This window comes from Lygodium microphyllum, chromosome 5 (assembly GCF_053477565.2).
Source record: "Lygodium microphyllum isolate KBCC chromosome 5, Lygodium_microphyllum_v1.1.10, whole genome shotgun sequence".
Classification (NCBI taxonomy): Eukaryota; Viridiplantae; Streptophyta; class Polypodiopsida; order Schizaeales; family Lygodiaceae; genus Lygodium; species Lygodium microphyllum.
The window spans coordinates 120,602,784-120,625,973 of record NC_141139.1 but is presented as its reverse complement, the minus strand read 5'-3'; the positions used below and the strand labels follow the sequence as shown (position 1 = coordinate 120,625,973).

At 40.2% G+C, this 23,190-nt stretch overlaps 1 protein-coding gene across 1 annotated transcript in view; it reads right to left on the bottom strand.

The window, feature by feature from the left end:
• LOC148036337 (uncharacterized) overlaps positions 1-6,663 on the bottom strand; it is a 36,456-nt gene extending 29,793 nt beyond the window's left edge. Inside the window, exon 1 of the mRNA XM_087678335.1 lies at positions 6,468-6,663. Coding sequence (XP_087534461.1) covers positions 6,468-6,573 — 106 coding nt within the window. The 5' untranslated portion in view covers positions 6,574-6,663. The remainder of the gene's footprint in view (positions 1-6,467) is intronic.
• Between the last annotated feature and the right edge of the window lie 16,527 nt (positions 6,664-23,190).

Sequence of the window (23,190 nt, the reverse complement as noted above, 5' to 3'; positions counted from 1 at the left end):
CCACCTGGCCCTGCCAACCTAACGACTGTAAATCCGGCTCCGTGCAACTGAGAATGGCCGACTTAAAGGCATTGATGCGAAGACCAGAGGCTTGACCAAAGAGCGTCCAAACATCTAATGCCTTGCGAATGTTGTCCCTGTCCGCCTGCAAAATCATAAAGGAGTCGTCAGCCAAAGATTGGCTAATGAAGTGCTGCCCCAAAGGAAGAGATAACCCTGCCAGCTGGGCAGAAGCCGCCATGGAGGATAGCATTGAAAGGACCGGGTGAGTCGCGAGGGCAAAGAAGAGAGGGCTCAAAGGGCAACCCTGTCTGACCGAGCGTGCAAGGACAAATGGCTCTGTAACCCCACCATTAAGCATAACTCTTGAAGAAGCCTCAGTACTGATGGTGTAAATCAATCGAGACATCCGGATACCAAAGCCCATAGCAGACATAAGATCGGCAAGGAAAGACCAGTCCACACAATCAAACGCCTTTTCCAGGTCCAATTGAATCAAGACCACTTGCTGATTGGAGTGCCGCGCATAGTCAATAGCCATTTGCACATTTAAGATATTATGCAAAATATTGCGGCCCTTAATGAACCCATACTGGAGAGGGTGCACAATAGCTGGAAGGTGCTTGTGAAGCCTATTTGCCAGTACTTTGGAAAAGATTTTATACATCGCGCCCATCAACGAAATTGGTCTCCAGTGTTGCAGCTTTGACGGCGAAGGGACCTTGGGAATCAGTTTGATAAGGCCTTCTTTCCATGAAGAAGGCATGACCCCTGTTTCCCAAACCTGCTGAAACATGACCACCAAAGGCTTTACCAACTGCGTGGCCGAGTGCTCAAAAAATTCATTAGTGAGACCATCCCAACCAGGACTTTTATCCTTAGGCAGGTGCAACAAGACATCCATAACCTCCTCTTCGCAAATATCCGCCTCCAAAGTGGCTTGCATATCAAATGGGACCTGCTGGTGGACCAGATGGTAGAAGACCGAGCGGGCATGCATAACCTGGCTGGACGGCAAGGAAGAGGAACCAAAAAGATCCATAAAATAATTTCTGCACATATCGATAATGGTCTGTGGATCAGTGACCATACGACCTTCCGAATCCTGGAGTCGCGTCATATTTTCGCGGGCCGGAGAAGCATGCAAGGCGAAAGAACTTATGAGACTGGCAGGCACTATCTTGCAATGTGTCAGTCAAGTTTTGCAGCTTGGCTTGCTGATAAGATTTCAAGCTAAATACTTGAATAAGATGGGCCAAACGCCTCTCCAGGGACAGTAGAAAATCATCATCTGGGGAGCTCAGGAGCAAGGAACGGACCAAGGCCAATAAGTCCTCTGCTGCATGTCGACGACGGCGACAAAGAGAGGCATTATGAATCCCATACTGCCGAGCAACCCGCTGCACATTAGAGAGCAGGCGTGCGAACGAAGCCAAGCCCTCAGAGGCGAAGTCCAATAAGAACCTCTCAATCAATTGCTGCATATAACCCTGAAAAATTGGATGCTTCAAATAAGAGGAATTGAAGCGTAAAGGAAGCTTATTCAGCAACTGCCTAAAAGGTGCAATGGGTTGAGCCCGCATCTCAAGCTGGAGGGGGAAATGATCTGACAACGCATACTGCTGCAAGACCTTCATCTCCAGCATCTCGGGAAGAAAATCATCCCCCTGCATGATATACATTCTGTCCAGTCGCGACCAGGTGGTCGCATATTGTGCAGAATGAAAAGTGAAACCTGAAACAGAAGGGTGAAGCCACGACCAAAGATCTTGCTTAAGTACGTGCAAAGCAAAGGAGTTCCACACCCGGCTTTCTGGCGTATCCATAACCGAATGCCCTGAGGTGGACTGAGAAGAGTCAATACACATATTGAAATCTCCCATCAAAAATCCCCTGCGACCAAGTGCCATGGAGCCCTGCAAAGTCGACCATAGATCCCGTCGGGATGCGGGATCATTCGGAGCATAGAGCCCCAGCAACCAGAAAATTTCTCCTTCAAATAAGACTTCAATCACCAGAAATCGGCCGTGCACATCGTTTTTAACAAGAACAAGCTGGTATTTCTCATGGACAATCATCAGCACGCCCGAGTAGTGCTTAGCAGGTGTCCCTGCATAAAACAGACGGAATCCATGGCAATCCACAACTTTTCCTGCCTCACCATGACTTTTGTGCTCCACTGCACACAATACATCCCACTGGTTCTCATGCAAGACAGACCACATGGTATGTTGCTTATGGCGAGAGCAAATGCCTCGCACATTCCACGTGGCAATCTTCATATATTTTCAAAAAAGGAAGTCAGGAACGAGGCGCCTGTTGCCTCGAGTGCACCTTTTCCGCGAGGGCATCCAGGACACCCTCATCCAGAAAATCAACCAATACTGCAAACGAATTCGGGCGACCTACTTTAGAGGTAGAAGGGAAATCCACTGCCTTGGGAGTAGGGCGGGGATAACGCCTATCCCAAGGTGTAATCACATTACCTTTTGCATCAAATGCCAGCTTAGCAGGTGGGCCCTTGGGGCCTGCTGAATAGCCTTTCCTTGAAGACGGATAACGGGGGGCGGACGGGGCCATAGTACGCGCATCCTGCTGTGGGGTGACCATGTCTTTCCTGCGCGTGTACGTGCGCACAGAATCCAGAGAAGCATTAGGCCCAGCATCAGCCAGGCCTGCGTCCAACTGTTTACCTTTTTTTTGTCGTGCCTCAATCCAGTCAGTGTTAGGAGAATCCAAACCCCGGACCTGTTGTTTGCCTTTATCCATGACAGTAGGTGGCTGAAGGGTCTCCTGTGCCGGGGCATCGAGCACCATGTCATCCTTGGGCTGCACAACCTGCGCCTCCTCAGAAGACGGTTGCCGTTCCGGGCATTCGGCCACAAAATGCCCTAGTTTACCACATGAAAAGCAGTGTCCGGCAAAATTGCCCCATTTCAGGCGAAAATGCAAAGGATGCATGCCTGAACAATTGAGGCGAAGCCACGCAGGCCTTTTCCTGGCCGTATCCCATAGCATGCATAAACGGTTGCGGTTCATGGCCCTGAGGCTCGGGGGAACCAACACTGTGCCCACAACCGCCATCGCGTCCTTCAACAATGGCCAGTATACCGCTGGACAGTTTTCCACTTCCACCCACACCGGGCATTCTCGTTGAAGCAGACGCTGGAAGTCAGCCATAGGGCGCCATGGTACCACATGGACTAAGCGGCGATCAAAGAATAGTGGCAACTTGGACAGGAGCTTAGCTCGATGCGATTCCGATTTCAACAGCACCTCATAAAAACCGCGAGGTCCAAGGAATATCTCCTCAACACATTCCCCTTGCAGTAAATGGTGCATCCATTGGCGAATATGTGAGAGCACTGGGATCCTGCCGGTGAAAAAAAGTATAACTGCACGGTCGTAGAACACCGAGAAGGACCGCAAGACTGATTTTGGGTCCACCGTGGCTTCCAGCACATCATCCGCAGCCGCAGCAGAGAAAGTATCATTGTTATGCTGGACATAATCGCCAAGCAGAGTATTGGCAAAGTCCCGCAGATGTTCCCAGTCAATTTCCTGCGAATCCACAGGCTCAGAGGCAACCTGCGCATAGGAACGGTCCTGAGGACCCACTGGCTCGTCTGAAGTGTGCTTGGAGCGTTTGCCTCCAGGCGGCAATTCAGAACCCGGAGGCGGCTCCTCCGTGCATGGCACCATATCCTCCGGCTCCTCTGTATCGGAATCAGGGCCAAGGGCTGCCACCGTCCAGTCGAGAAAATCCATATCCAGGCCAGCCATACTGCTGTCTTCTCGCTTTCGCTCGCTCCCTCACTCTCTCTCTTTTTCGCTCTGTGCAAGTCCCAGAGGGCTCGCTCTCTCTCTCTCTCTTCTCTCTCTCTCTCCCTCTCTCACTCTCTCTCTCTGTACAAGAGTAGCTCAGATCTCGGAGGCGAGCAGGGTTGCTGTCACACGCTGCCAGATTAGGGTTTCCTTTCCCTGTCACGGCACCGCAAGATGCAGAGGGCAGGCACCCGCGGGCAGCAGGCGTAGGGCAGGGGGCGGACAGAACAGCCGTGGTCTCAGACGAGCAACTGATGGAACGCGGGCCGAGGGCGGGAGCTCAGGCGATGGAGGCGCAGACGACGGAGCCTTTGACGGACGACGGGGGCCCAGGCGACGCGGGCTGAGGAGCTCAGGCGACGAAGGCACGGCGGACGGGGACGCAGACCAGAACGACGGGGGCCCAGGCGACGGGGGCCGAGAGGCTCAGGCGACGAGGGCACGGACGACGGGGGCACAGGCCAGCGACGGGCGCTCAGGCGACGGGGACGGGGGCTCCATCATCTCTTCGACACCATCTCTCTCTCTCTCTCTCTCTCTCTCTCTCTCTCTCTCTCTCTCTCTCTCTCACAAAGTCCATGCAATCTATTTCCCAAATGTTGCACTCTGACGAGTAGCAGCACTTTGTGAAGGTCTCCTCTTCATAGCAGGTCCGATTCCTCTCATTTGATGCTGATACCACGTGAACGTGTACAATGGAAAATCAAGAACATGCGCACACATGCAAAGCAAGGGTAGAAGGTGACTGTGAGAAACAATGACATACAAAGACAGTGATATAGCTCCCAAAGTTCCCGTCTAACTCGAACTGAGGCTCACAAGCAGGAGATGCACATAGAAGAAGACAATGTAAACCATGTCTACTAACAAATCCTAGCTAAGGAAGATGCATAAAACAATTGCTAACTTCTTGCATACAAAAAATGCTAAAATAAAGCCAAAAGTTTGGGGGAAAGCTGAAAATCCCCTAAAAAGGAAAGGGCTGAACATAAAACTGAAAAGCATGACATGTGTTAAGCTACGAGGAATGCCTTAAAATCTCCTGGCTTGATGGATCTCTCAGCCATTTCTAGCCGTGTTTCACACCAAGCAAAGATTTCCAAAGATTGAGTAGACCAAGGAAGGTCATCTAGTACCATCACACAAAACTTTTGCATAGTTTCTTATGATGACGAAGGATAAACAACACTATTTTTACCAGCAGAGCTACTACTACATTTTCATCAATGGCAAGATTGTCCCAAAGCACAAGGTTATGTAATATCTTACAGTTTTGATCCAGCCAAGCTGGACTATTTGACCTGTCGCACAGATTTCTTTCTCTCATTTTATTTTCATTAGGTGAGGTTGTACCTGGCCAGATTCCATGGCCACATGGGATGCAAACATGGCAGGAATGGGGAGGAATGGCCATCACTTGTGACTATATAGTCAGATGGAATGGGACATGGAACAAAAGGAAGCTGCCATCCCCGCAACCCTCAAGTCCAAAAATGACCGTCACTTGTGACTATGCCAGATTCAGCATTCTGAATCAATTGTTTATAGCAGTTTTGTTATTGGAGCTGTCCAAAGGCTCACATTTATTATCTTTTTCAGCTCTATAGAATTGGATTTCATGCCTACTTCAAAGATCAAGCCTTCAAAGCTCATTTAAGAGGACTTTGGTCTATGGGAGGTAAAGTCCACCAAACATGATTTGCTTCACCAAATCCTTTCACTTTCTCCTCACTAATTCTTGAGAAATAAAAAATGAGCTACCCAACATCTTTATTCCAAGGATGGACCATCCCCACCTTATTTTTCTTCTCTATCCCTGCTTGTCCAGATCTTTGTGGTTGTGGTGATGTGTAGCACGAGATAACTATCAAGAACCTCTAACGAGTTACCATAGGTTATACACATTTGATAGGTGCATTAAAAGGCCACACCAATATGAGCTCCTGCGTAGTCACAAAGGATGCTTTGTTTTGCAAAACAGGCATCTTAAAGGTCTTGGTTTCACATTTACACTGTTTACAGGTTTGTCACCCTCCTCCATCTTGCACTCTTTTCCCCCTTCAGCACAATGTTGTTTTGAGTTGCCTAAGCCTGTGGCTATTGGATATGTATGAGTCTAAACATGTATGTGCTCATTTTTATTCATGTAGAATTCATAGGTCCTTAAACACGACTAGCTCCTCAAAGATGCAATTAGGACCTATCTCAATACTTAGAAAGAAATTCGTGTGCTCCTTCACCACGACTTGTTCCTCGAGTATCCAATCTGCCCCTATCCCAGTGCTTCAAAAAGCAATTCATGTGCACGTTGACTACGACTTGGGCTTCAAACATGCAAGGTGTCCATATGTGTCTGGGGTTGTGTTTTAGCACTGTTTTGACAATGCTTTTGGATAAGGCAAGCTATGCGGGCCATCCTTATGTACATTTCTATATATGCAACACTTAAATAAGAAACTGATATACTCCTTAACCAGGACTTGCCCCTCAGATGAACAATTTGTCGCCCTATCTCAGCAACATGAGGGAGGATTTCATAGAGCTAGCTTCATATAACACACACACACACACACACACTCTCTCTCTCTCTCTCTCTCTCTCTCTCTCTCTCCGTTTCTGTAAGGATAAAAAAGAAAGCTTACGAGTTCCAAAGAGGCCGAAGCATTTGGAGGTGCAGGAATCCACAAAATGCCCCGAGATTGAACCCGAAGGCAGAAGTGCGATTGACGCGATGCCTTGCATGTCCATTTGCAAAGGGACCACTGGGCTTAATAGAACCTCAACGCCTCTGTATTTCTGTTTCTACTATATATTATCTCTATATATGGAGAGAGAGAGAGAGAGAGTGTGTGTGTGTGTGTGTCTTTGCCATGACTTTTGTAACTCTTTTGTCGTTTAGTACTTTATAAATATAACTATTAACATCCATTACGAAAAAAAAAGAGAGAATATATACTATATATTATCACGTGAGTGTAAAGTTCCTATTTCTGTAAATAACATTTTCATACTTTAATACAACTAGCTGGCATAGCCGGCATCGGCTAATGCGCTTCGCCCGTGTGAATCATTGTGATGGTCTTGCTCGCTTTGCAAATTTTTTCCCATACACTTATTTTTTAAAGGCGTGTTGCACGCACAAAGGCATGAATTTTAAGCTTTAATATTTCCAAACTATTTTTAAAGGTGCTTTAGGATGTGAAGTGCCCTAGCTAGTTTTGACATAGAGCATAGAAATTCAATGTGGGCACAGAATGCCTAGTAAAGAATAAGCCGATCTAGCTGACGGTATTGGCCAGGCCCGTTAATTACGTGTTGCACGGTTTGTGAACTTGCAAAGCTCTCATGAGGCTTTGCCTCATTCACTTTGCACTTTTGTGAGCAAAGCGAAGCAGCCATGGGGTCCCTTTGCTCACTAAAGAAGTAATCACATTCTTCCATGCAAAATTCAAGGTGCTTCACATCTAACGTGTGAAAAAACCTGTGTGCATAGTAATTTGGTGTGTGTGTGTGCATGCGTGATACATGTAGAGGTCAAGTGCACACCATCTTTATCCATGAAGAATCTTTGGTGCTATTTGGGCAAGCAATTACATGTATATGATAAAGGGCAAGTCACAACTCATCATAGATGGAAGACTTGAATGTAAAGCATATGTTAAGCTTTGTGAGGATGAGGAGAGGACTAATAAAAGGGGAGAGAGGAAAATGCCCCATATCTTAATTTCACACATATCCTTCAGATATATAAACGATGAAAACAACCTTAATGAAAATCATTTATATCTAAGATTATCCAATCGTAAAAATTGTCACTTGTCATTAACACTTTTAAAGAGTAAATATAAGTACCATGACAAATGCATGCACATTCTAATTCTAAAACTAATAGCATTAATCTTCCCTATACAAAGAAGCTGAGAATCGAAGCATCGGACAATGCTATATTTGCCAAAGTGACTAAAGACACCATTGCTTGAATGTTTGAATGTATAAAAATTTTTGATGTACTGATTTTAAATATCATCATATCTCTTGCCCTACGTTCTAGCCAGTGACACTTGTCTCATAACACGACAAAGCTAGCCATTTGAAATGTATCCTAAGCCCCCACCCAACAAGGGTTGTATGATCCCCTCTAGAAGGTTCCTACTCATGTCAATGATGGACAAGCTCCCCACGCCACCCACAACAAGGCCACATTAGCACATTGAATTGCAAGTCTAGGTGTTCTAATACCTTGAGGCTTCACTTCTAGATTGTTTTGTGAGAGACTCAACACTTCACTCACTTGGACGAATATTGTACCAAGTTTGCTACATTGTTAACAATAGAAGTGGACACGTCATGGAGGCCACATATGATGCTTGATAGGGGTCTTAATGCATGTGTTCATACATTGAGATCTGCATGCTCCTAAAAAAGAGGCCAGATGTAGAATGTTGTCAGGGCATAGATGAGATCATGTCCCTCTAAGAAGAGTGTGTTAAGGTCAAGGAAGTTGTTGCCATAGAGGCATTCAAAGAGGTAGGTGAGGATAGAGGTAGATGCAAGAGAGCAATAGATTTGGATGCATTTTTAAAAGCTACTTCAATGTACAACATGAAGTATATATATTCTCTATATATTGCAAGAAGTAAGTTTAGGGTTTAGGATAGGTTTTATGCAAAATAAGGAATTCCCACTTTCTATGTCTTTATTTTTGTAATACATTCAAACAATGCATCCTTTAGTGTCACTCTATTGGCCCCTCATCGTAAAGTAAGCTTCGTGCAAGAATCCATCATTATGACGATTCACCTTGATGTATGTTTCCTTTATGAAACATCATTGTTTGAAAACATTGCCAAGAAAAACCCCCATATTTTGTAAGGCCCATGGGTATATTGATTATATTAAATACCCATTAGGTGTTTCATAATGGTATCCAAAGCTATATAATATTTTTTTCCACCTCAATTGTATCATCTCAAATCTATCAAATCATGTGATGCAATGCAAGTCCCATCAACAATCATTAAGGTGATTCAATTGGAAGTGCAAGTCCTATAGTCTTCATATTTAAAAGCATTGTTGCAATGATTCGTGAAGCACTCAACTATAAGACTTCACATCTTATGTATGCAAATAACTTCAAACAATATATGCAACAATTAGGGCCCAAAACTATGAGACGTAACTATTTTCTAGACAATTTGCAAAGAGATACCCAAAACCTACTATAAGAATGCAAATTTCTCAAGATGATACGAATAGAGATTGGCTAAAAGTTACCAAAAAGCATACTTTTTCCTAGACATTGTGGGTATATATGGCATTATATATATCATTCAAGGGGCATGTGTAAAATTGGGTGGCAAAGTACAATGTATTGAATTGAATTGAGACATGAGAAGGTTTGTAGAAATCAACTTCTGATTTGGAAATGAGAAGGATTGTAGAAACCAATCCATCAAAGCAACTGTAGAATCAACTGATTACTCATTAGTAAATAAGTTAATAGAATCTTTAAAGTTGTTATGGAGGATTCTAAGTGTGAGTTAAATGCGTTCAAGTGCCCAAATATCATGAGCATCCATGCTCGACCACCTTTCCATGGGGATGAGGTGTTGGAGCTATATGTAGCTCACCCTATCTAGACTAGGTCTCACCTATATATATGTAGATTGTGATCAATATGAAATAGTCTTTGGGAGTGTATATAATGTGTCTCTTCTCTCCCTCACTCATCTTTACATATATTCTCTCTCTACATCTCAACATGGTATTAGAGCTATCATGATTAACTACAACCAATTCCCTGTAGAAGATAATCATAAAATATATTTATGTAGTATCTCTTCAATTCTTGATTTGTGTTCTTTTCATGCTTAAATTTGATGTATTGTGTATGCTATGAGCATCCTATGTTATGAATTTTAAGCATAGAAGAAGTTCATTCAATCATCATCAATCATCATTTAGATTGCAGACATGTTGAATTGTAGATATGCCTTGCTATGAGCATCCTATGTTATGAATTTTAAGCATAGAAGAAGTTCACTCAATCATCATCGATCATCATTTAGATTGCAGATATGTTGAATTATAGATATGCCTTGCTTGGACACCCTTAACGTTTCTATTTGGGAAACTCTTGAGGAAATGCCTTTCTCAAGAAAACCAGTTTTCATGATGTGCTATGACTCACAAGCTTTCTTCATAGCAAATCCAGGATAAATTTGGAGTTCTATATCAAAAGTTATGTCAGTTCAGGTAAACTAGACTTGAAATAGGCAAACAAACAAGACAACACCTTTTCGTGCAGACGTCTACGACACATGTTTCATCATGATTACTCACTCTTGCCTTTTTGTCAAAATTAGCGAGATCAACATCTATCCACGTTTTGATCATTTTTCATATTTCTCATCTATGTTGAGCTGATTTATTATTGCACACATTTCGTCTATTCTAGGTCACTTTACTCTTGCCCACATTTTTTCTATCATGGATATCTTTCTTTTGAAGTATGCTTTTTGAACTAAATTTCTTTCTTTATAGCATAGCTTCTGTGTATGACTTGTTGTGCTGTACTTTCATCCTCGTTTCATATATAGTGTGAAAATTCTGTGATCTCATATTGTACGTATTTTCTCAACCAGATATGTCAAATTCTATCATCGTCAACGAGTTTCCTTCTGGACAATATTCTATCCCTCACTTTCAAGGACAAAGATTCCTTTGATGGAAAGTCAAGATGTTGCTAATCCTTGAAGGCGATGACTTGCATGATATTGTTCTTGGTAATTATGAATGCCCACCTCAACCAATTGATTTGACTCATGATAATACCCTTGTAATAATTGATGGGCCTATCTTTGAAAAATGGTAAACTCTTTATAATGAGTGGGTCAGACGCGACAAAGCAGCTCGTCAGTATATTCTTTCTTCTTGTCAAGACTCTCTTATGCTTGATATATGTAATAGTTCAACCTCACAAGCTATATGGGAGTATTTGATAGTAAATTTTGAGAAAAAATCTATTACTACAAAAATACTTTATCTTTGTAGTCAGCTCACTAAGTTACAATACAACATTGGAACTTCTATGACAATAGATATTGAATCATTCAAGAACATTATCAATCAGCTTGCTACAATTGGAGATGCCATTCCACGAAAGTAATTGGTAACATAGCTTCTTGACACTGTAAAGGATCCTACTTATGATAATATTGTTACCATATTATCAAACAATGACGGGATCAATTTTGATCAAGCTTGTATATCTTTGATTGAATATTCACAACGATATGAACGACAACACACAAATCACAAAATAGCTATGATTTCACAAGAGGACATACAAAATAATAAATAAATATCCAACGCCTCAATAAATAGGCGCGACAAAATATAGGCGCTATGCCTAAGGTATACGCCCATCAAAATATAAGTGATAACTCGAATACACGCTATCCTCCAATGCTTTCCTCCGCCACTGCTGCTATCTCTACACATCAAAATATAAGTGATAACTCGAATACACGCTATCCTCCAATGCTTTCCTCCGCCACTGTTGCTATCTCTACACATCAACTGAAGTATTCACAATCGTTAGTAAAATAATACAATTAAACCGACAAAAGTGAATACCTAGCAGTCTTCAGCTACATAAATAAATCAACTGGTTAGAAATTAATCCTAACCTTAATTTTATCACTAGTGGGCACTCTAAACTCATAAACATTTATTAATTTCATATGTATTTTGCGGAATCACCTGCTATGGAATCACCCATATACACACTAAATTAATGAAACGCCCGAAAAGGATATGTGTCCCCATCAACTTCTCGCACAAAGAATCCACTTTGTGTATGAGCCCCGGTCAACAAAGTTTACGGAATCCACCGTGGCATGGAATCCACCGTGAAATATGCCTCCTGGCATCATACCCCCGGGGTGGGATAGCAATTGTCCTTAGTTGCTATTAGCTCAATGTGGAGCTAACAGAGTGGGGAAAGCATTTAAGTTTCTAGCGTGCATCCATTAGGCTTCTTCAATAGGATGGTTTTTAAACTTGACCAAATATCTAGAATATCTACGGCCAGTTCTAGTGGCCATAAAATCAGTATCTATGATAGCTTCAAGTTCAAGTATTTCTGTCTCTTCATCTAACAAAGGTGGGTTTTCATAAACAGGGTGTACAAGTAATTGGCCTTTAAAGGATCGTAATAAACTAATGTGAAATGTGTTGTGAATTTTTCAGTGAGGTGGTAGTTCTAACTTGAATGCATTGTCATTGATTTTGTGAATGATCTTAAATGGTCCATAGAATCTAAGTGCTAATTTCACAACTGGGTGTTTATCTACACTTTGTAATCTACGTTTTTCTATTCTCAACCAAACATAGTCATCAACTTTGAAATTCATGGCATGTCTTTTCTTATTGGCTTGTTTTGTATATGATTGCTGGACTTTGGCAATCATGTCTTTAATCTCATAAAAAATAGTAGCGTGCATATTGGCAATATCATCAGCACTCTGAATTCTATTTGATAAAGATGCAACAGGTGTAGACAATCTATAACCATAAATTACTTCAAACGGTGCTTTCTTTGTAGATGTGTGTGGTGTATTATTATATGCAAATTGCAATAAATGCAAATGTGTGTCCCATGTTTGTGGTTTAGAAATAGTGTAAGCACGTAAAAGATCTAAAATAGTACTGTTAGTGGCTTCTGTTTGTCCATTAGTTTTAGGATGAAATGCAGATGAAAAATCAATCTTTGTTCCTAGGTTAGCAAACAAAGTAATCCAAAAGTTATTACAAAATCTGGAATCACGGTCAGAAATAATAACTTTTGGTAATCCATGATTAGTGAAAACTGTTTTAAAAAACAATTGTGTTGCCTAAGATGCTGTTAAAGTTTTCTTACATGGAATGAAATATGCTTGTTTACTAAACCTGTCTACTACAGTCCAAATCATATCATGGTTAGCTTTAGTATTAAGTAAACTCGTAATAAAATCTATAGAAATCTGTTCCCATGGTCTTGATGGAATAGATAAAGGCATAAGTAAACCATACTGTTTACCGTGATGTCTCTTAACTCTTTGACAAACCAAACATTCAGAAACAAAGTTAGATACATCAGTGTCCATATGTGGCCAATAAAAATCTTCAGTCAATGTACGTAAAGTAGATATGATACCTCTATGACCTTGATATGGAGGACAATGAATCTCATTCAAAACAAAAGATCTAAATGGAACTGTAACACATAATCTCTTTTCATATAACATGAATCCATCATTGTAAGACAGTGAATCAATAGGAATCCAGTTATTTCCAACTAATTTATTACAATCAGCATGAAAAGTAATGTCCTGATGATAAGTATCTTTCATAGGGGTTAGAGAATCAAATGATATAACAGAGATATTATGAATGGTCGGTCTTCTACTTAATGCATCGACCACTACATTTTCTTTACCTGGTTGCTATTGAATAAGGGGATGAAAACTCTGAATAAAAGCTGCCCATTTGATATGTCGGTCAGATATTTGAGGTTGACTAAGTAAATGTCTAATACTTTGTTGATCAGTCTTAAGCATAAACTCAGAACCCATTAAGTAATGTTTCCATTGTCTTAAAGCTTGTACAACGGCTAATAATTCTTTATCATATATGGAATATTTAAGTTCGGAGGGTTTCAGTTTACAACTAGAATAGGCTATGGGATGATTATCTTGCATAAGTACGGCTCCTATTCCAGATCCGCTAGCATCAGTAACTACTAAAAAGAATGGTCTATTGAAATCAGGTAGTTGTAATACAAGAGCATGGGTTAATGCATGTTTCAATAAATCAAAAGATTTCTGTTGATTATCAGACCAATGATAAACAATACCTTTCTTTAAAAGTTTATTCCAGCAAGTAATGAAAAATTTCGCACAAATTTCCTGTAAAAACTAGCAAGACCTAGAAAAGAACGTAACTCATGCACATTAATAGGTATTAGCCAGTTCAATATTGCTTCTATCTTCTTAGGGTCAACTTTAATACCTTTTGATGACACAATATGACCTAGATATTCAATTTCTGTTTGAAAGAACTCACTCTTTTCAGGATTAGCATACAATTGATTATCTTTCAACAACTTGAAAACCAAAGATAGATGTTCATAATGTTCTTTCTCATTTTTACTGAATACCAAGATATCATCAAAGAATACTATAACACAATGTTGATATTTCAAAAATATGCGATTCATCATTCTACTAAATGTAACAGGTGCGTTAGTTAATCCAAAAGGCATCACTAAAAATTCATAATGACCAAATTGTGTTCTAAATGCACTCTTGAATATGTCAGATTTATCTAATCTCACCTGATGATAACCAGATTTAAGATCTATTTTACTAAATATGGCAGAACCTTGTAGTTTATCCATAAGATCATCGACCCTAGGAATTGGATATCTATTCTTTACAGTAATCTTATTTAGGGCATGATAATCAATGCACATACGATAAGTATTATTCTTCTTCTTTACCAACAAAACAGGTGCGCCAAATGGAGAACTACTAGGTCTAATCAATCCTCTGTTTAATAATTCCTCAACTTGATTTTTTTTTTTTTGCTCTATCTGGTTATGCCTATATGGTGCTTTACAGGATGGTTGTGTACCAGGAATTAAATCTATTTTGTGGTCTTCAGGACATGAAGGAGGTAATCCAGGTGGTAGATCTTCAGCAAAACAATCTTTAAATTATGCAAGGAATTCTTTATGCCTAGGGTGCATATGTTTTTCTTTAGCTTGCAGTTCATTCACCCAAATTAAATAAGATTTACTACTTTTGCGTAATGCACGTTTAGCTTGAGTATGAGTAAGTAGTGGAAAAGCATTAGATGCATGCATACCATACAATGTAATGTGTTTTCCTTGAAAATGAATATTAATTGAATGCATGGAATAATCTATATCAGGATTATGCTGATGATGCCAAGGCATACCTAAAATAATATCACTGGACTGTAATGGTACAACTAGAAAATTCATTCTTTCAGTATATTCACCAATTTGAATTTCTAGATCATGTACCTCTTGTGTTCCATTATACCTTGTGCCTAAGAATGCTGCTTTAATAGGATAATGCGTAGGAACAATTTATAATTTCAATTCTTTCACTAGCTTTGCAGAAACAAAATCATGTGTACTACCATCATCATGTAAAATAATCTTTTCTTTTCCATGCACTAAACATTTCATTGTCAACAAAGAATGTGGAGTTGGCATACCTGGTAAAGTATCCAAAGGAGTAGTAATGTCGTCCTCATCTTCCGTAAAGTCGAGCATTTCCTCATGTTCTTCATCTTCCATTGCTCCAAGATAGTTGATATGGACAGGTGGCTTCTTCAATTGGCAATTGGGTGCTAGATGTCCAGGTTGATGGCATTTGTAACACACTATAGGTTTGGCTTTAGATACATTGTTTACAATGGCAGGAAGCTTAGGAATATTAGGATTTGGCTGTGAAGATGGCTTAGGGTTTTGATTGGTATTTGATGGCAAAGCAAGTGGTTTTGTAGAAGACTTACGGAAAGATGATGAAGGAAATCGACTTTGATTGAATCTTCTAAAATTTGAATTGAATTGCTTAGAACCATTAGTTACCATTTGCTTGAAATTGTTGTGGACGTTTGTCTCTTCCTCGAAGCTTGTCTTCAGTGTGATGAGCTAAATAAACTGCATCTTCAAGAGTTGCAGGCTTGAACATATTGACTTCAGCATAGTAATGCCCAAGTAATCCAGACATATACTTGCACTTGTGAGTCGCTTCAGGTACATCTTCAAGCATGCGTAATTGAAGTAAGGCATTCCAAAAGCGTTTGGTGTACTGAGAAATAGGCTCACGATCTTTTGCTGAAGAAGGTCCCATTGCTTTATGGCTTTTTCATGGAATTGTGGAGGAAGGAAATTCTGCATAAACTTCTTCTTGAAATTCTCCCAGGTAGTGGGACAATCTATGCTCTTACGAACCACTGTCCACCAAAGAGATGCTCTATCCAGTAAATGATTAGCAACACACTTGATTTTATCTTTTTCAGCGTATGTTTCCTCATGAAAGTAATCATCAAACTGACTGATGAATGCAATAACAGTTTTTCCATCTTGAGTGCCATTGAAAGTATGGAATTTGAAATTTCTTTTACTTATCTTTGTTTCTTTGCGAATTGATTGAGCTTCGAGAGTCGCATCAATGGTTCGTTGGATAAGATCTTCAGGTTGTGGTCCATCTTTGTAAATTGGCCAATTGAACTTGCAAGGCTTGCCGGGCTCTTCGTTCTTCGTCCAACTACATCATAATTAAATCCAACTTTTGTTCCACCGTAGGTTCAGGAAGATCGCCTTCAGCCATTAAATCATCTATATTTTGTTCCGTCATCCTGCAAAACTTCAAAAGACCTCACACTCTCAAAATCCAATTAGTGGGATGAGCGTAGCTCAAGATCGGGTGTAGAAGGCTTATAGATTTTTGTTTGGCTTTCATGGTCTTCGTCTTTGGCAATTGTGGGATTTGAAATCTTTGTAAAATCTGCGTTTGTCCTTCTGCATGTGTTGAAACTGGTTCAGTAAGTCTGCATATGCGAACAGAGTCTTCCAGGGAACAACTTTGCAGCTCGGTGCTTTTGTGCAGGAACAGTCCTTATGGGAGTTTTGGGCACAAGTCAGTTTTGACTTGTAGTGTCTTGACTGACTCGCAGAGTTGCAAACTTACGAAACTTGATCAACTTGGAAGATTTGTGTGACTGAAGACTTGCTTGACTAAGATTAAAGCTTAGTATGAATTAAACGACGAATTTTAGGGGGGGCGTTTTTTGCGCCGCCGCTGATCACGGCGTCAACATGCTGCGATAACAAACGATGAAATTTGGACTTTTAAGCTTTCAAGTAAGCTTATTAAGCTTTTAAGTAAGCTTATTAAGCTTTTAACTTAAGCTTTTAAGCTTTATGAAAGATATGGGCTTATCTGTTGACTGTAAGAAAACGTCTTGGAGAAGAGGATATAGGAGGGGTCCTCCGCCTTTACAGGCCGGTCCTTCGCGATCAGAGGCTATAAACAGAGGTTCTTGACCGCCAAGAATCCACCCGTATCGAACGTTCACGATGAGACTGACCGTAGAGCTCGATCGTTCCAGGAGCTTCACCTTCGCACAAGATGGATAGCAATTGGAAGCTCTCGATCTCAGCTTCGCTCTGATACCATTGGTGCATAGATCGGATGCTATATGCTCGTGTAGTGAACGTCGAAAGGTCCCCAAGAACAAAAGAACTCTACTTTTTGCACAAAACTCAAGGTAGAAAGCATGCACGACATGAACAAGAGATCAATTGGATACAATCTCCTCCCATGCCTTGTGTGAGCGCTCCACAAAGCATGTATTTTATGTATCAATCATCTTCAAGCTCAAATAATAGCCCAAATTACAAAATAGCATGCTTTTGGCTTTTGAGTTTGCTTTAGCACAAAATAGAAATAAAGCTAATGGGCGGGCTGATGCCAGGAGGCATATTCCACGGTGGATTCCGTGCCACGGTGGATTCCGTGAGGTTTTACGGTGGATTCCGTAAACTTAGATGACCGGGGCTCATACACAAAGAGGATTCTTTGTGCGAGAAGTTGATGGGGACGCCTGTCCTTTTCGGGCATTTCATTAATTTAGTGTGTACATGGGTGATTCCATAGTGGGTGATTCCGCAAAATGCATATTAAATTAATAAACGTTTATGAGTTTAGAGTACACACTCGTAATAAATTAAGGTTAGGATTTATTTCTAACTATTTGATTTATTTATGTAGCTGAAGACTGCTAGGTATTCACTTTTGTCGGTTTAATTGTATTATTTTACTAACGATTGTGAATGCTTCAGTTGATGTGTAGAGATAGCAGCAGTGGCGGAGGAAAGCATTGGAGTTTAGCGGGTATTCGACTTTTGAACTATATTTTGATAGGCGCACGCCTATATTTTGTTATGTCTATTGAGACATCGATTATTTATTATTATTTTGTATGCGCCTATGCGCCGGATATGTTATTTCTATTTGGACATTGAGATTGGGCGTGCCAGACTCTATGGGCACCGTCCATTAGCTTTATTTTCCTATTTTTGTAGAAAGCAAACTCAAAAGCTAAAAGCTTGTCATATTTTTGTAATTGGGCTATTATTGAGCATGAAGATTGGAAATATACATTAAATACATGCTTTGTGAAGTGCTCACACAAGGCATGGGGGAGATTGAACCCAATTTGTCTCTTGCCTCTTGTCGTGCATGCTTTTACATGGTTTTTTGTGCAAAAAGGTAGAGTTCTTTGTTCTTGGGGACCTTCCGGGATTCACCACGTGAGCTATCTGCGACCGATCTACGCACCAGTGGTATCAGAGCGGAGCAGAGATCAAGAGCTTCCAATCGCTACTAATCTCGGGCGAAGGCGGAGCTCCAGGAACAAACGGGCTCTACAGTCAATCTCGTCGCGAACCGTCGATACAGGCAGACTTCTGGCGATCAAGAACCCCTGTTTCCACTGTCAGATCGCGAAGGACCAGGCTCTGCAGGCGGAGGACCACGCATACATCTTCTTCAATAAGTCGTTGAAAAACAGTGAGACAATTCTTAATCTTCTCAATTAAAAGCTTAATTACAAAGCTTTATAAGCCTTAAGGAAGCTTAGTGCTTCAAAACTCACTTCGAGGTATCAAGAAGTGGCTCCGAAATTTCCGCGTGATCAAAAACGGCCCCCCCCTCACGAAATCGATGCCGCCTGTAACTCCTTCCTTAAGCTTCATAAGCTTAAGCTTAATCACTTAAGCTTAAGGCTTTCTGCAAGTTACACAGGTCAAACAAGTTGATATACTCCAGGTCTCGCACTTCTGAAGTTAAGTTCTGCAAGTCGACGGTAATCAAGTTCTCCAAGTTCTGTAAGTCGGCCTAAGTTCAGCAAGTCAACAACTCTGCAAGTCTACTAAGTCTGCAACTCTGCAAGTCAGACTAAATCAGAACTGACTAATGCTTAAAACTCCTAGAAGACTTGTTCGTATGCAAAAACTCTGAACTAGAAAGTTGTTCGCAGCAAGCTGTTCTACCTATCTACAAGTTCGTTGAAGTACTTTCAGCAAATGGATACAGAAATATTGCAGATTTTCAGAAAATATACAAAGAAATACCCAAAAATACATAGCCTTGTAACCCCAAATTTGAGCTACGCTCATCCTGCTAACCTGATTTTGAGTGAGAAAGGTTTGTTGAGTTTTACAGGATGACTACCCCACACATGGATGATCCTATGGCTGAAGACGACTTACCTGAGCCTACCATGGAACAAAAGTTGGATCTAATCATGCTACAATTGGAAGAAGAGCGAAGAGCTAGGCAAGCATTGCAAGCGCAATTGACAAAACTTCAAAGAGCGTCCACCGACAAAGAAGAACTTCAAGCTGAAGATTTGATTCGACGTACCATCGACGCCACTCTTGAAGCACAAACCATTCGCAAGGAATCCAAGATAAGTAAACAAAGTTTCAAGTTTCGCACTTTCAATGGCATAAGAGAAGGAAAGACTGTTTTATCATTCATTAGCCAGTTTGATGACTATTTCCATGAGGAAACTTATCCCGAAAAAGATAAAATCAAGTGTGTTACTAATCATCTGATAGACAGAGCATCACTTTGGTGGACTGTAGTCCGCAAGAGCATAGAATGTCCTGCTACTTGGGAAGATGTCAAGAAGAAGTTCATGCAAAATTTCCTCCCACCGCAATTTCATGAGAAGGCTATCAAACAATGGGATTTACTTCAACAGCGAGATCGTGAGCCTATCCCACAATATTCAGAGCGTTTTTGGAATGCACTCCTACAGTTACGCATGCTTGAAGACGTACCAGAGACGACACATAAGCGGAAGTATATGTCTGGACTTCTTGGACATTACTACGCTGAAGTGAACATGTTCAAGCCTGCTACCCTTGAAGACGCCATCTCCTTAGCTCACGACACTGAAGATAAGTTACGCGGAAGAGATAGACGACCACAGCCATTCCAAGTTAACGGTAATTATGGATCTAAACAATTCAATTCCAATTTTAGAAGGTTTAATCCAGGTTGTTTCTCATCACCATCTTTCCGCAAGAATTGGCCTAAACCACCTGCATTACCATCCACTGTCAATCCAAATCCAAAGCCTATTCCACAAGCAAATCCAAATGTACCCAGACTCCCAGCCATTGCAAATAATGTGACCAAAGCCAAGCCAATAGTATGCTACAAGTGTCACCAGCCAGGGCATCTCGCAGCAAATTGTCATTCAAAGAAGCCATCAGCACATATCAACTACCTTGGAGCTATGGACGAAGACGAGCATGAGGATATGCCGGATTTCACTGAAGATGAGGATGATCCTTCTACTACTTCCGACACTTTACCAGGTATGCCTACTTCACATTCATTGTTGACTATGAAATGTATGGTGCATGGAAAAGAAAGAACTATCTTGCATGATGACGGTAGTACCCATGACTTTATTTCAGCAAAATTGGTAAAGGAATTAAAATTGCATACTGTACCTACGCATTATCGCATAAAAGCTACATTTTTAGGCACTAGGTACAATGGCACACAAGAAGTACAAGATTTAGAAATTCAAATTGGTCCATATATTGAAAGAAGAAACTTCTTAGTTGTCCCATTACAGTCAAGCGACATTATTTTAGGAATGCCATGGAGACACCAACATAATCCAAATATAGATTATTCTACGCACACAATGAATATTAATTTTCAAGGAAAATCTATTACATTATATGGTATGCATGCATCTCATATTTTTCCACTGCTTTCACATACTCAAGCAAAACGTGCACTACGCAAGAATACTAAATCATATCTCATTTGGGTGAATGAATTGCACGCAAAGGAAAATCATATGCACCCTAGGCATAAGGAATTTCTTGCATATTTTAAGGACTGTTTTGCCGAAGACCTACCACCAGGTTTACCATCATCACGTCCAGAAGACCATAAGATTGATCTAATACCTGGCACACAACCACCTTGCAAAGCACCATATAGGCACAATCAAATAGAGCAAAAAGAAATCCAGAGTCAAGTTGAAGAATTACTAAATAGAGGCCTAATTCGACCTAGCAGTTCCCCATTCGGTGCACCTGTGCTCTTAGTCAAGAAAAAGAATAATACCTATCGTATGTGTATTGACTACCGAGCATTAAATAAGATCACTGTTAAGAATAGGTATCCTATACCTAGAGTTGATGACCTTATGGACAAACTGCAAGGATCTTCTATATTTAGCAAAATTGACCTTAAGTCTGGATATCATCAAGTGAGGCTAGATAGATCCGACATATTTAAGACTGCATTCAGGACACAGTTTGGCCATTACGAATTCTTAGTCATGCCATTCGGATTAACTAATGCACCTGCTACTTTCAGTAGAATGATGAACCGTATTTTTCTGAAATATCAATATTGTGTGATTGTTTTCTTTGATGATATTTTAGTGTTCAGTCAAAGTGAAAAAGAGCATTATGAGCATTTATCATTAGTTTTTCAATTACTAAAAGAAAATCAATTGTTTGCAAATCCTGAAAAGAGTGAATTCTTTAAGACAGAAATAGAATATTTAGGTCATATTGTATCAAAAGAAGGAATTAAAGTTGATCCTAAGAAAATTGATGCAATATTGCATTGGCCTGTTCCTAAAAATGTACATGAATTACGCTCATTCCTTGGTCTTGCTAGTTTCTATAGGAAGTTTGTACGTAATTTTTTATTACTTGCTTTACCATTAACCAAACTTCTTAAGAAAGGAATTGTTTATCAATGGACTGAAACTCAGCAGAAATCCTTTGATTTACTGAAACGTGCATTAACCAATGCCCCTGTTTTACAATTGCCTGACTTTAATAGACCATTCTTTCTAGTTGTGACGGATGCTAGCAGATCAGGAATAGAAGCCGTATTAATGCAAGACAACCATCCAATAGCATATTCTAGTTCTAAGCTGAAACCCTCTGAGCTCAAATATTCCACTTATGACAAAGAACTATTAGCAGTTGTACAAGCATTAAAACAATGGAAGCATTATTTAATGGGTTCAGAATTCATGATAAAGACTGACCAGCAAAGCATTAGACATCTACTTAGCCAACCCCAAATTTCTGACCGTCATATCAAATGGGCTTCCTTCATTCAAAGTTTTCATCCTATCATTCAATACCAACCTGGAAAAGAAAATGTAGTTGCTGATGCATTGAGTAGAAGACCTGCAATTCATAATATTTCCATCATATCTTTTGATTCTTTGATTGCTATGAAAGACACATATCACCAGGATATTACTTTTCATTCTGATTAGCAAAAATTAGTTCAAAATAATTTCATTCCTGTTGATTCATTGTCATATAATGATGGATTTATATTTTTTGAAAAGAGACTGTGTGTTACTATTCCATTCCGATCTTTTGTTTTGAATGAAATTCATTGTCCCCCATATCAAGGTCATAGAGGTATCATTTCTACATTACGCATGTTAACTGAAGATTTTTATTGGTCGCATATGGATGCAGATGTATCTAATTTCATTTCTGAATGTTTGATTTGTCAAAGAATAAAGAGACATCATGGTAAACAGTATGGATTATTAATGCCTTTGTCTATTCCATCTAAACCTTGGGAACATATATCTATGGATTTCATTACTGGTTTACCAAATACTAAATCTAACCATGACATGATTTGGACAATTGTAGATAGATTTAGTAAGCAAGCATATTTCATTGCATGTAAGAAAACTTTAACAGCATCACAAGCAGCACAGTTATTTTTGAAAACTGTTTTTACTAACCATAGATTGCCAAAAGTGATTATTTCAGATCGTGATTCTAGATTTTGTAATAATTTTTGGATTACACTGTTTGCAAATCTAGGCACAAAGATTGATTTCTCATCTGCATTTTATCCAGAAACAAATGGACAAACAGAAGCCACAAATAGCACCATTTTAGATCTTTTACGTGCATATACTATCTCTAAACCTCAGACATGGGATACTCATTTGCATTTATTACAGTTTGCATATAATAATACACCGCACACATCTACAAAGAAAGCACCTTTTGAAGTCATTTATGGATATAGATTATCTACACCTGTTGCATCTTTGTCTAATAGAATTCAGAGTGCTGATGATATTGCTGTTATGCATAACACTATTTTTGATGAGGTTAAGGATATGATTGCTAAAGCCCAACAATCATATACCAAACAAGCCAATAAGAAAAGACAAGCCATGAATTTC